Raw genomic sequence first — 15,449 nt, forward strand, 5'->3', positions numbered from 1 at the left:
ATATGGAGAGTTAGATATTATTACTAATACATATCATATTAGACTTGATTTTTTAAATTTTGAACAAGTTTATTCTCAACATGCGATATGTCATATATTTGTATATAAAAAAATATGTTACAATATTTTCAAATGTAATAAATTCTAAAATTGACACAATTATATATGTATATAAACCACATATCTATATAACTTGTACAACAGGGTGCCCAAGGTTCTGGGCGCCCGCTTAGGCGCTAGGCTCCAAGCCGGCCGTCTAGGGGCCCGCTAGCGTTTTTTGAAACCTTGGCGGTCGAAAAAACTATATCTATAAGATAAGTGTAGATGAGATGAGAATGTTGAGATGGATGACTAGCAAGACAAGAAAGGATAAAATTCGGAATGAATGCATCAAAAGAAACTTAGGGGTGGCTCCAATAGACGATAAGATGAAGGGGAATAGACTTAAGGTGGGATGGCCATGTACAGCATAGGCCTAATACAACACCAGCTAGGGGGGACGATTTGGTTCAAGTAAAAGGCTCTCAGAGGACAAGAGGAAGGCCCCCAAAGGACATATGGATGGAAGTAGTAAGAACAGATATGGTGACTTCTATCTTATGGACAACCAATCCAAAACAATATATTAAAAGGTGGCCTCATGCCAGCCTGTCTTAACACCTTGACGCTTAGCCCTAGGTAGATTTTATGGTTTTCTATGGCTAACATCCTATGGAATCTTGATTGGTTTATTTAGAAAGGGGTGTAAACACTCAAAATTGATTTAACTTGTCCCTTCTGGTATTCGATGGCAAGAAAATGACTAGGGACATTTTTGTCATAAGAAGAGTATTGTTGATCCTTTTACTAAAAGACAAGGGTAACTATGGAGTGAAACTCTAAGTACTCTATTATTATAAATTCATTTGCCTTTTAGTAAAATTTTCATAAATGTCCTAAAAATTACAAAAGACCGTTTGTCTTTTAGTGAAAATATCAATAATACCTACTCACTTATCAAAATGCCCCCACTTTACAATCATGAAATGAAGAAGGGTGCCTAAAGTGGCCATGGTGCCACCTAGGGGCACCTTCTGTCATTTTAAACACCAATCCCTAAAATCATGCAATTTCTTTTTTCTTTTCCTTGTAGTCCTTTCCTGATGAGTATTTTTTACGCTTCTTTCCAGAATGCAACTCAGGAGTATTCAACATTCGTAATCTATGGAATCCAACAACTCATGAGCTAACAAAGCCATAAAAAACATATTGAGAAAAAATAATTCTAAAGCTATGATATCATTATTTTGAGGTTAATCATTATTTTGTTTGTGAAAGGATACTTAAGCGATGATATCAATTGCGGCCACATAGCAAGCAATGCGTCATGTGGCCTTGAGCATGTTGCCTCCACCCGCATGTGCAGGAATTTGCAACATGCCTGTATGTGGCCCATCAACCGCATATGCAGACACATCGCATAAGAGGCAATGCACCCACATATTTGCCCCTGCTTGTGGGCAAAAATTTTATCCACAAGCAGGGGTAAATTATGCAATCCCCAAAAACCCAAAAAAAAAAAATCCTTGAACCATAATTAACCCGAGGGAATGAGTGGATAGTAAATCCACGATCAGAGTAGAGGTTCGAGTGTGAGGACCTTACTTGATTGGATGTCGAGCAAGCTATCCAGACTGAAGAAGAAGCAAGGCGTAGCACTAGATCACAAAGTGAGTTAGGTCCACATCAATATCATTTCCAAAGATCGAGGAGGAGAAGGCTGACTCCAAGGAGATAGAGGAGGAAGAAGTGTATGTGCAGGAGAGTGATGATATTGACGATGACGACTCTTCAACTTGGGGTTTGGATGGGAGTAATACATGTGATGGATCATTGTATAACTTATCTGATTTAAGGCTTGAGAGTTGAGAGTTGGCTTATCGACTCATTAATATGTTATGAGCTTTTAGTCTTTAAAGTTTGAATGTTATGTTGTCTTTAAAGTTTGAAAGTTATGTTTAAGTTGTGTTCATGTACTTGTGATTGTGAAGTATTTTGGCCTTTGGATGTTATATTAAGTTGTTAACTATCATTAATATTAGGATGGAAAGGATTACTTTTACGTGCAAGACAACAAACTCTATTACTCTTTATCAGACTATCAAGCTATCAGGTGACTCAGATAATTGACGTATTAGATAGAAGTAGTAAATTAAAATTTCTACTATCACAAATATCACGCGTTTGTGTTTTTCTATGCATTCTTATATTTTTATAGTTTCTAAATTGTTTTTAATTTATTGACACATGTGATGCACCTACCACGAGACCACATCAAGCCGCATCTCGCATCAAACCTCGATTGTATCGAGTCCACATCTCACATTTGATAACATAAGTTCTTAAACTCTGTATTATCTCTTGTTTGTTTGGACCAAAATGCAATTTTGTTCAACGTGACAAATGAAAAACAGATTGCCACTTGCAATTAATGAGCCTCTAGACAATATGAAGTTGAACATTCCTTTGGTGGATGAGGCCCTAGACTTTGTAATATTCTATGAAATATACCTCCTTTTTTTCTTTTGGTGATAAGGTAATTGTATATGGTAGTACATAGTAGTATATGGTATCATATGTCATGGTAGATAGGAGCATTTTTTATTACCCATGATTCATAAATAAAGAAATTCCATAATTTTTCACTAACATAATTTGTTACATTTGAACTTGTTTAAATGTAGTGATCTAAGATTAACAAAGTGGTATTCCATTATAAATGAATTGTCCCTTGGTATAACTGCGTGAACAAGAAATTCAACAATTATTTCCTCTTCAATTAGCACAGAATAATTAATATTGCCAAAAAAATGAAAAAGTGAAGGCATAATAGAACATCCCTAATAAGTTAAATAATTTCTCAAAGGAAGACAAATCAAATCAAAAAATAAATAGTACAACAAAGACATACCTCAACCTTAGTCCTCCATTGAAGTCATCAATCACATTTGCAAACCCATTTTCACCATGAAACTGAGACTCCACCTCCTGATCACTTACTATCCTCTTGCAATCATCATCCAAGCTCGACAAAGTGTCCCCAAATGAACTGGAACACTCGGTGGTTTCCACAGCATGAGACCATCGAACGTCCCCATTATCCACATTCCCTTCAATATCAATGATTGTATCACACCCGATGTCCTTGTTCATTTTATCCTGATCTGAGGTGTCATTGATAGTCAAATCGGTCTCCCTTGATTGGTTTGTGCATTCTAAACTTTCCTCATATGGTATTTTAGGTACAGCAGAATTTAGAATTTCACAAACCTTTGCTCCCTCTAAACCAGTCGAGTTTTCGACCACGCTTTCTTGCTCTACACCGGTTATCATTTGAGCAGGAGCCATATGGAGAAGGTAAAAACTATAAGAGTTCCATAAAGGAAAGGTGAAGAGCATATGGGCTCCTTTCCCTCTCTATACCAGCTATCATGAGAAACAAATTACCCAAGTTTTCGTTATGATTCCTTAATTGTTTTCAATGTTGTACATAGCAGCTCAATTCCAACACTTGCATAAATTATCAAAAAAAAAAATCCAGCACTTGTAAAACAGGTAATGAGATGCATGCTTCCACTTTTCAGTGCCTGTAATGACATAATGAAGATGATATTAGCGAGGGGACTTCGTACATGACCAAACTATGTTCGAAAGATAATAATTGGGCAAAAAAACACATCATCCTAAAAAAAGCAACTAAAAACATTTTCAAAAAAGTATCCAGGAATAAGTTTCATTTAAAAATTCTTATTTTTCAATAAATATTTTGTGTGAAAATTGAGAGAAGTGCGTATGACTAAGAAAAAAGAGATTTCGTCTTTTAACCATCCAGACACGTTTTCATACAAAGCATAAGACCATATGCACCCCAAGCTATGATAAAGAAACCCTAATCTCAGTAATTCTGCTTATCAATACTATCATAATCATTATAAGAAACATTCAAGAAGCCGTACTGAAAAAGGCCATACTCCATCTTGCTGAAATGGGAAGAAACCAAGCACGAAGACGATAGCAAATGAATATGCATTGCAATACTCAATTTACTATTAAGGAAGAAAGAGGCATAAAATGAAGATCCATAAAAAGAAGTAAGAATCATTTTCAAGTTGTATAAGATTACCAAGTAATAGGAGTAGAGACGATGAAGTTGTTAAGATTGAAGGTCAGGAAGTACAAAAAAGACTCGATTGAGTTGATAATCCAGGAAAATGGAGCGATTGAGGAAGAAGTCGCACACAAAATTAGAGCTATGCAGGCGAAGTGGAGACATGCAACTGGAATTTTATGTGATCGCTGCATACCAATGACGCTGAAGGGCAAGTTTTGTAGGACAGTGGTGAGACTAGCTTTGCTCTACGGGGCGAAATGTTGGGCGGAAAAAAAACAATAGACTCATAGAATTAGTGTAACGGAGACCAGGATGTTGAGATGGATGAGTGGCAAGACAAGAAGGGATAGAATTCGAAATGAATCTATTCAAGAGAATTTAGGCGTGGCACCAATAGGCTATAAAATGAGATAGAGTAGACTTAGGTGGGCTGGCCATATGCAACACCGACCAAGTACAACACCTGTTAGGAGATGCGAGTTAGTTCAAGTGGAAGGACCGAAAAGGGCAAGAGGCAAACCCAAAAGGACATGGTTGGACGTAGTCCGAAAAGATATGGAGACTTATGGCCTCACTGATAATATGGCCTTTAATAGAGTAGAATGGAGAACCAAAATTCATGTACCCGACCCCAATTAATTAGGAAAAGGCTAAAATGGCGATGATGACGATGATGATGTTAAGATTACCAAATACTCAGTCAAATGGTTTGTACTAATACAGATGAATTTAATCTTGCTCTTTTGTAATTTCCTTTCTCTTGTATTAGGTGCTTAGATGCACAAGAAAAGACACAAACTATTACTATGCCTCACTAAAATGAAAAAAACAGCATATAATGGTAAGTTTTAAAGCTTTGTAAAATCAATAGTGCCTGAAAGAAGAAACTCTAGAAAATGATGTGAAAGGAGTAAACCCTAAGATTGGAGAGAAAACCATGCAGAAAAACCCAAGCAAAAGAAAGGTTCCGTGTGGGGGCATGTGAAGGTAGCTAGGCTTGAGGAGAGTGATTGGGGCTAAAAATGGCAAGATAAGTGCACAGCTAAATATGAGAGTATTTTTTGACTAGATAGAGCGACGTTATTATGTCACAAACGCCCCAGTGATAAGGGATTTGGGGTAGCATTAGTTGGGCCTGAGGAGAGAGAAATAAGGGTGAAACCCAAAGCAAATGAGTGATAGAGATACCTAATAGGAAGGACAGCAGTGATGAACAAGATGAGAGCTTGAGAGAAAGAGCTATCCGACTTCACATTAATGAAAGAGAGAGAGAGAGAGGTTAAATGAAATTTTATTTTAGTTTTGGGCAACATATAGTCCATGTTTGGATGAAAAATGAATCCATAATAGATATAATATGTTGATAGAGATTAGTGTATTCTACATAGACATAGGTATACTAGTTTCTTGGCTGAAACCATTAAATACAAAAGCTTAATGTTATTTTTTGTTGGACTGAGGCCTTCACAAGTATAAGAGGTGTTGTCTGGTGGAAGCCATCACACATTTTCTTAAACATAATAAAGAGCTACCAAATAGTTGGGATAAGGCTCTGACGATGATGATAGTAGAAGAAATACCATGAGTGAAAAACCCAAAGATAAATACTTCTAGTAAAAAAAAGAATGGAATTTTTCATAAAAATCCTATATATTTCATGAAATTTTACTTTTTCCAGAATAACTCCTCATTGGCACTTAAGTATCCAACCTAAACTTTTTTAGAAAATAATGAGTCTGTATTTGAAGTGTTGTACCCAAAATTTAAGTAAAAACATGGATTCACACTTGAAGCCATACTTTTTTAAAGTTAAAGACACGGGCTCGATATTTTAAGACACTTTTTTTCAAGTAAAATAAACATAAACTGCTCTCGTAGGAGCATACTGCATACTTGCTCCCTTAGGATAAGGGCTACTTCACAGAATTTTTGGGATCCACCAAAAAATAACCTGGTGACCATTTAAAACAAATAAGAAAATTGGATTTAGTTAGTAAACACTTAGATGAAAATTGGATTTAGTTAGTAAACACTTAGATTATCCAAATTTTGGATGGCCTCTGTTCAATATTAGGGCTTTATATTTTAAGGGACATAGAGAGTGTACTTTTCTTAAAAAAATCTTCTGAGGTTTGTAGCTAGTTTAAAAACGTTACATATACAAAATTTGAGGGCCTAAACATGCACCTAGATTGGGTTTTAGTCAGTGGAGCAAATGTGTACTATGCTCCAACAGAAGCAGACATGCTTTTATTTTAAAAAAGTGGTTTTGGCGCTTCAAGAGTTGAACCGATGTTTTTTCTTTAAAAAACCGGGTTTGGCACTTCATGCTTTCACTTTTAAAATGTGGGTTCATTGCTGCTGAACTCATTTTGCTAAAAGAATTTGGTTTGGCATTGCATGTGCCAAACTTTTAAAAAAATACAATTCCGAGGGAAAAAGGACTTGAGCATAAAAAATAAAAACTATCAGGCTATATTTTAATTCCAAAAATATATAGGATTTTTATGTAAATATGCAAAAAAATAAAGAAAAATCAAAAGCCAAGAAAAAATTTAGAGAAATTAAAATAAAAGTTAACAGTGCAGTAGCAATAAAGAGCTCAAAACATGGGGTATTTCAATTAATTCTAGAGAGAAAAATTCCACATTCAGACCAAATTACAATGAATTGGTTAAAGAGATAAAATAAGAAAAGATTTACTCTAAGTTATGAAAAAGAGATAGCCTCATTCAATGCCCTTAACTTCCATTTTAGTCTCTAGGGTTTTCCTACCAATTCAAACCTCATCACAATGAATCAATAAACCTCTAGTGATGTCAAATACACATAACAATGTTACCTTTTAATAACAAGTAAATATAGGCTACCAATTGTAGAGAACTTCAAGAGCTACATATAAACGAGAAAGAAATAGACTAAAAGGACCAACACAAACTTAAACCCTTTATACCATCAAATTCTCACAACATCAACAGTAGTATTATGATAAAAAGGGTTCGGAGAACAACTAAGTTTTTAAGTCTCAAAGTTCTCAGCCCATAATTAAAGTCAAATCCAGAAATCAGAAAAATCTAACATAAAGAGAAACATTACCCCCAAAAAAAAATGGTAGTCATTTGTTATAAATCAGAAGGGAAATTCAAAACCAAATCAAACAACCAAATTGAGATAATTTGAGTTATATTAACGAAACCATATGATTGATTAATGGTATTCTAGTATCAACTTCACAAGACGTTGATTGATGAGAGACATTTGCAAATTTAACAACGTAACACGAATAATGAAAGAGAATACGCCCACAAGTAACCTACTTCCACAAAGCTTCCCTAAAGAAAATGCCACAAATAATGGTGATAGGGCTCCTCCGATTGCAACAAATTGCTTGTTCACGACATTTCAACTAAATGGATCCCGGATTGAGATGTCAATTATAGTCTAAGGAGACCTTCTACATAGCAATAATAGAGAGAGAGAGAGAGAGAGAATTGGGGTTAGGGTTTCAGATTGAAAAAGGTATTTGGGTTCGGGTTTGGGGAGAGAGAAAACTTAGGGTTACTGAACTACATAAGCCATGCTTCAATAAGTTAAAGATGCAAGAGAGACAGACAGACAGGTATTGATGCGTTGATAAATGATTTTGCTGGTAGAGAGGGAAAACCATGGCCAGTTTGATAACTGAGAAAGCCAATTTCTTGAAGAATTTCTAAAAAACTTGAAGAATTTCTAAAAAACTGAGAGCCTAAAAAAAGGTAGAAGCAGAAAACTATGACCTGGAAGCTTGAATTTTGAAACCTAGTTTGGTAATCTATTTGCGAAAACAGGGGAAATCTGTTGCTGGCAATTTCCCCTAATTACCAATTGGGAAATATAGAAATTGTAGATTAAACCTTTAATTACAAAACTCACAGATTAGAAGTTACAATTCATCATTTGATTGAGATTTTCTAGTCCATCCATGTCATTACGTACAAAATGGATAGTTCATATGGTGAGTTGTAGATTTTCTCTCCCTCTAACACTCCATGTCCCTTTCATTTTCATAACGTATTCAAACAACATCAAATTAGGCACTCTATTGCTTATTCACAATAGAAGGAGCATCAATAATAAGTCATGCTTGCAGTTTTGTAATTAGAGGTTACAATTCATCATTTTATTGAGATTTTCTCGTTATAGCCCATCCATGTCATTACGTACAAAATGGTTAGTTCAGAGGGTGAGTTGTTGACTTTCTCTCCCTCTACCACTCCATGTCCCTTTCATTTTCATAGCGCATTAAAACAACATCAAATTCGGCACTCTATTGCTGATTCACAATAGAAGAAGCATCAATAGAAAAGAGTTTGTTGGAATTCCTTCATCATCCTTCTCCAACAATTGGCACCTGATCCGTCACCACAAGCCTAATAGGCCCACAAAAAGCAGTTTCTGGCAACCACCTCCCAGAGGTGCTATCAAACTCAACTTTGATGGCAGCTCTATGGGCAACCCGGGGCCTTCAGGGGCAGGAGGAGTTTTCCGAGATGATGAAAGGAAGATTCTTTTTACTTTTGTTGAACCTCTCGAAGTAATGAATGCCCAACAAGTCGAAGCCATGGCACTCCTGATAAGCCTGAGAAACTTTAAACTCTCTTGGGGAACCTCACTCATAGTTGAAGGGGATTCCAGTAACGTCATCTCATGGGCCTCTAGAAAAAGCTCACCTCTGTGGAACCTTCTGCACATTTTTATGAGATTGACTCTTTATGTAGGGATACCAGTGTCTTATGGACGTAATGACATAAGTAGATGAGTTTTCCTACAAGTTTACTACTTAAGTAAAATCATGATTACATGAGATTTCCTACAAGTTTTGATGGATCAAGAAATATCTATGCAAAGAGGAACTAAATCCAAATGACACAGAGGATTAGAACCCAAGCGCATGGTGACCATAAATTGAACTTAAATATTAGTGAATATAAAAACATGATGAATTTACTAATTCACTGGTCAATTATACACACAAAAAAAGTAAATATCGTCGAATTTACAGATTTACATATAATTAGTGACAAATATCAGTAATTATTTTTTGATAAATATCATATTTCACATTATCATCATGGGGAATAACAGGCATACCAGCTTGTTCAGTTATTTCAACCCTACAATGACTTTTAAGCAAAAATTCAAAAAAAAAAAAAATTGCATGGAAATGAGGTCCAATGTTAGAAGGTGATGACTCGCGGCACAAATAGGCCTAGTCTTGAAGAGAGAGAGAGACAAAGAAAGTGGAAGGGACTAGGGCTTCGATAGAGAGAGAGAGAGAGGGTGGGGTTCCAAGGAGGGAAGAGAAAGGGGGCTCGAACTAGAGTTTGATAAAAAGAAAGGAGAGAGAAGGCTTAGGGCGGGTCATAGAGAACAAAGTGGGGAGCCACTGAGAGAGGGAGAAGAAGAAAATACGAAAGTTCCTCCTGTTTATTCAGTTGTCATGCTTGAAGGCACAGCTTTTCTTTGGCTTTACGGAGACACGATTTTGTTCAATCACAGTTGGTCATCCCCTAAAGCCAAAGATGTTTTACTCTCGCCAAGGTAGAATATCCATTTACTCTCTCAGGTAAAATTCTATTTAGAAATAATTTTAGGATTTCAAATTTGAAACTCCGGCAAGAGTAGAACATCTTTGGCTTTAGGGGATGACCAGCTTTGATCGAACAAAATCGTCTCTCCATAGAGCCAAAGAAACGTTGTGTCTTCACACATGACAACTGAAAAAACAAGAGGAAGTTTTGTATTTTCTTCTTCTCCCTCTCTCTGAGGCTCCGCGCTTTGTTCACTGTGACCCGCCCTAAGCCCTCTCTCTCCTCTCGTTTTATCAAACCCTCTCGAGCCCCCTTTCTCTTCCCTCCTTGGAACCCCACCCTCTCTCTCTCTCTACCGAAGCCCTAGTCCCTCTCTCTCTCTCTGTGTTCAAGACTAAGCCTATTTGTGCCGCGAGCCATCTCCTTCTAACATTGGACCTCATTTCCATGTAAGTTTTTTTTTTTTTTGAATTTTTGCTTAAAAGTCATTGTAGGGTTAAAACAACTGAACAATCTGGTATGCCTTGTATTCCCCACGATGATAAAGTGAAATATGATATTTATCATAAAAAAATTACTGATATTTGTCATTAATTATAAGTAAATCTTTAAATTCGACGATATTCACTTTGTTTTTGTGTATAATTATCAATAAATTAGTAAATTCATCAAGTTTTTATATTCACTAATATTTAAGTTCAATTCATGGTCACCACGCCCTTGGGTTCAAATCCTCTATGTCATTTGGATTTAGTTCCTCTATGCATAGATATTTCTCGATCCATCAAAACTTGTAGGAAAACTCATCTAATCATGATTTTACTTAAGTAGTTACTTGTGGGCTAACTTATCTAGGATTATTTAGTTGGTTTTACTTGAATAAACACTTGGGTTGGCAATTTGTATGGCTTTACTCCCTTCCCAATGGTCTTTTATTAGTATAAATGATTTCTTCATTTTACCTGGATGATGGGAGATTATTTGCAATGTATGTGTGATGTTTGTTGTTGAGAGGGAGAGGGAGAGAAAGATAGATTTACGCTCCAATTGTGAGTACTTTCTCCTCTTTTGGTGTGACATGCATTTTAGGTGTTCAAATTAACTGATTCAATTGTAAAGATTAGGGTGTGTGGCACACTAAAATAAAGTCATAAAAGAGGGAGAAAACTAGTCTTTGGACATCAAAACCCCAAACTTTGTAAGATAAAGAGTTAAAAAGCCCAAACTATGTTGAAAACCCATTCCGGAGTTAGGATCTTTATGCATGGGCTTATATGATGCAACCTCTTATAATGGTGACTATATGGAGAGGATTACAGCTGAAAAACATATTTAAATACTCGATAGCCTACAACGAGAACTTGTCAAACCACAATTGACATGGGAATTTATGATACACTTAAATGCTTACAAATTATTCATATTTAACTGTCATATGTTCATTGTTTTTTATGAAGGCAAGTGTGACTGCAAGCATGAATTAATAATGATGCTCCTTCAATTGTGAATGAGCAATAGAGTGCCGAATTTGATGTTGTTTTAATACACTATGAAAATGAAAGGGACATGGGGTGGTAGAGGGAGAGAAAATCAATGACTCACCATCAGAACTATCCATTTTGTACGTAATGACATGGATGGGCTATACCTAGAAAATCTCAATCAAATGATGAATTGCAACCTCTAATCATATGAGATCTGTAATTAAAGGTTTAATCAGCAGTTTTTTTATTTCCATATTAGTAATTAGGGAAAATTGCCAATAGTAGATTTCCCCTGTTTTCACAAATAGAATACCAAACTAGGTTTCAAAATTCAAGCTTCCAGGTCATAGTTTTCTACTTCTACCTCTTTTTAGGCTCCCGGTTCTTAGAAATTCTTCAGGAAATTGGCTTTCTCAATTATCAAACAGGCCATGGTTTCCTCTCTCTCTCTCTCTCTCTCTCTCTCTCTCTCTCTCTCTCTCTCTCTCTCTCTCTCATCTTTAACTTCTTGAAGCATGGCTTATGTGGTTCAATAACCCTAAGTTCTCTCTCTCTCCCCAAACCCAAACCCAAAATACCTTTTCAAATTTGAAACCCTAACCCAAATTCTCTCTCTCTCTCTCTCTCTCTCTCTCTCTCTCTCTCTCTCTCTCTCTCTCTCTTTGTGTGTGTGTGTGTTATTGCTATGTAGAAGGTCTCCTTAGACTATAATTATAATCTCATTCCAGGCTACATTTAGCTGAAAGGCTGTGAACAAGCAATTTGTGACAATCGGAGGAGCCCTATTACCATTATTTGTGGCATTTTCTTTAGGGAAGCTTTGTGGAAGTAGGTTACGCATGGGCATATTCTCTTTCATTATTCGTGTTACGTTGTTAAATTTGCAAATGTCTCTCTTCAATCAACTTCTTGTGGAGTTGATACCAAAATACCATTAATCAATCATCTGGTTTCGTTAATATAATTCAAATTATCTCAATTTGGTTTTTGGTTTTGGTTTTGAATTTCGATTTCCCTTCTGATTTATAACATCCATAACTATCATTTTTTTTTTGGGTAATATTTTTCTCTATGTAAGATTTTTCTGATTACTGGATTGGATTAAATTATGGGCTGAGAGCTCTGAGACTTAAAAACTGTGTTGTTCTCCGAACCCTTTTTATCATAATACTACTGTTGATGTTGGTATACAAGGTTTAAGTTTGTTTGACATTGCTGATTTTGGCCTATTTCTTTCTTTTCTATATGTAGCTCTTGAAGTTCTCTACAATTGGTAGCCTATATTTACTTGTTATTAAAAGGTAACATTGTTATGTATTTTTGACATCACTCGAGGTCTATTGATTCATTGTGATAAGGTTTGAATTGGTAGGAAAAAACTAGAGACAAAAATGGAAGTTAAGAGCATTGACTGAGGCTATCACTTTTTCATAACTTAGATTAAAATATTTGCTTATTTTATCCAAATCATTGGGATTTGTTCCGAATGTGGAATTTTTCTCTCTAGGATTAATTGAAATACCCCATTTCTTTGAGCTCTTTATTGCTACTGCACTATTAACTTTTATTTTAATTTCTCTAAATTGTTTGTTGGCACTTGATTTTTCTTTATTTTTATGCAAATATAAATAAAAATCCTATAAAAAAAAGTCTGATAGTTTTTATTTTTATGCTCAAGTCCTTTTTTCCCTCAGAATTCTATTTTTCTAAAAGTTTGGCACATGCAGTGCCAAACCAAATTCTTTTAGCAAAATGAGTTCGGCAGCAATGAACCCACATTTTAAAAGTACAAGCATGAAGGGCCAAACCCGCTTTTTTAAAGAAAAAACATGGGTTCAACTCTTGAATTGCCAAAACCACTTTTTTAAAATAAAATCATGCCTATGCTTCTGTGGGAGCATACTAAAAACCAATCTAGGGGCATTTTTAGGCCCTCAAATTTTGCATATGTAGCGTTTTTAAGCTAGGTACAAACCTCATAAGATTTTTATAAAAAAAGTACACTCTATGCCCCTTAAAATATAAAGCCCTAAGATTGAGCAGAGAACATCCAAATTTTGGATAATCTAAATGTTTACTAACTAAATCCAATTTTCTTATTTGTTTTAAATAGTCACCAAGTTATGTTTTGGTGGATCCCAAAAATCCTGCAAAGTAGCCCTTTACCCTAAGGGAGCATGCATGCAATATGCTCCTACAAGAGCAGTTTATGTATATTTTACTTAAAAAATAGTGGGACAGAGCCATGTCTTTAACTTTAAAAAAGTGTGGCTTCAAGTGTGGATCCATGTTTTTACTTAAACTTTTGGGTACAGCACTTCATATACAAACTCATTCTTTGCTAAAAAAGTTTGGGTTGGATACTTAAGTGCCAATGAGGAGTTATTCTGGAAACAATAAAATCTGATGATAAAAGGGACTTGAGAACAAAGAATAAAAAAAATATGAGGCGATTTCATAATTTCATGAAATATATAGGATTTTTATGAAAAGTTCCTTTTTTTTTTGCTAGAAGTACTTATCTTTGGGCTTTTTCACTCATGGTATTTCTTATATTATCATCATCATCATCAGGGCCTTATCCCAGCTATATGTGATGGCTTCCACCAAACAACACCTCTTATACTTGTGAAGGCCTTAGTCCAACAGAAAATAACATTAAGCTTTTGTATTTAATGGTTTCAGACAAGAAACTAATAAACCTATGTCTATGTAGAATACACTAATCTCTATCAGAATATTATATCTATTATAGATTCATTTGTCATCCAAACATGGACTATATGTTGCCCAAAACTAAAATAAAATTTCAGTTAACCTCTCTCCCTCTCTCATTAATATGAAGTCCGATAGCTCTTTCTCTCTAGCTCTCATCTCGTTCCTCACTGTTGTCCTTCCTGGTAGGTATCTCAATCACTCCTTTGCTTTGGATTTTACCCCTATTTCTTTCTCCTCTCCCAACTGATGCTACCCCAAATCCCTTATCACTAGGGCTTTTGTGACAAAATAACGTCTCTCTATTTAGCCAAAAAATACTCTCCTCTCACTATGTCTCTGTCTCTGTTTCTCTCATATTTAGTTGTGCGCTTATCTTGCCATTTCTAGCCCCTATCACTCTCCTCAAGCCTAGCTACCTTCACATGCACCCACACAGAACCTTTCTTTTGCTTAGGTTTTTCCGCATGGCTTTCTCTCCATTATTAGGGTTTACTCCTTTCACATCATTTTCTAGAGTTTCTTCTTTTAGGCACTACTGATTTTACAAAGCTTCGAAACTTACACTGTATGCTTTTTTTTTATTCTAGTGAGGCATAGTAATAGTTTGTCTTTTCTTGTGCATCTAAGCACTTAATACAAGAGAAAGAAAATTACAAAAGAGCAAGATTAAATTCATCTATATTAGTACAAACCATTTGACTGAGTATTTGGTAATCTTATCATCATCATCATCATCATCATCATCCTCACCACCATTTTAGCCCTTTCCTAATTAATTGGGGTCAGGTACATGAATCCTAGTTCTCCATTCTACTCTATTAAAGGCCATATTATCAGTGAGGCCATAAGTCCAAGATATGGGGACTACGCCCAACCATGTCCTTTTGGGCTTACCTCTTGTCCTTTTCAATCGTTCCATTTGAACTAACTCAAGTCATTATGGACTATGCTCCAATATATTTTATACAATTATCGATTATTATTGAATATACAATTATATTCAGATTTCATGAACCCATAAGCATTATTCATTAAAAATAGAAAGGTAAAAAAAAGAGCATGGTAGCTACAGCATTCATAATTTGAGCTAAATAAAACTGAACAAGCCCAAAAAAAAAACAGAGGTAAGTAAGATTATTCTCAATTCCAGTAAAATCAACTCAGATTTGCGAGATGGGAGGGGACCTGGTTAATAAATATATGGTAGATATATTCTGGCAGATGGTGTATTTTCTACTTTTTCTTTTGCACCAAGGATCATCTTAAAATTTATCATTAAGGTTCACCTCAAATGTTACATGAAAATGAAAAAAACAAATACAAGAAGAATACATGGCTAACTATAGATATATGAGTGAAGCGCAATTGATTGTAACCAATCACTTTGCATACTCATGTTTTATGTGAACTACAAATCAATTATGGCATAAAAAGCAAGACCAAATAGCTCTAGTGAATTCAAGAAGGAAATAATGAAAATAATAGCTAAGATTTCATCTACAAATCAAAAATCTAAAGAAAGGCAAC

General features: G+C 35.4%; 1 protein-coding gene across 10 annotated transcripts in view; it reads right to left on the reverse strand.

Moving 5' to 3' along the window:
- Positions 1–15,449, reverse strand: part of LOC18433789 (uncharacterized) — a 37,083-nt gene that overhangs the window by 17,201 nt on the left and 4,433 nt on the right. For all 10 annotated transcript variants that reach the window (XM_088855477.1, XM_088855470.1, XM_088855474.1 and 7 more), the window contains one exon: positions 2,951–3,626. In XM_088855477.1, the coding sequence (XP_088711603.1) occupies positions 2,951–3,438 (488 nt within the window). In that variant the 5' untranslated portion in view covers positions 3,439–3,626. The remainder of the gene's footprint in view (positions 1–2,950; positions 3,627–15,449) is intronic.

Source organism: Amborella trichopoda, chromosome 13, assembly GCF_054954075.1.
Source record: "Amborella trichopoda isolate Santa Cruz 75 chromosome 13, AtrichopodaSantaCruz75HAP2 v2.0, whole genome shotgun sequence".
NCBI lineage: Eukaryota > Viridiplantae > Streptophyta > Magnoliopsida > Amborellales > Amborellaceae > Amborella > Amborella trichopoda.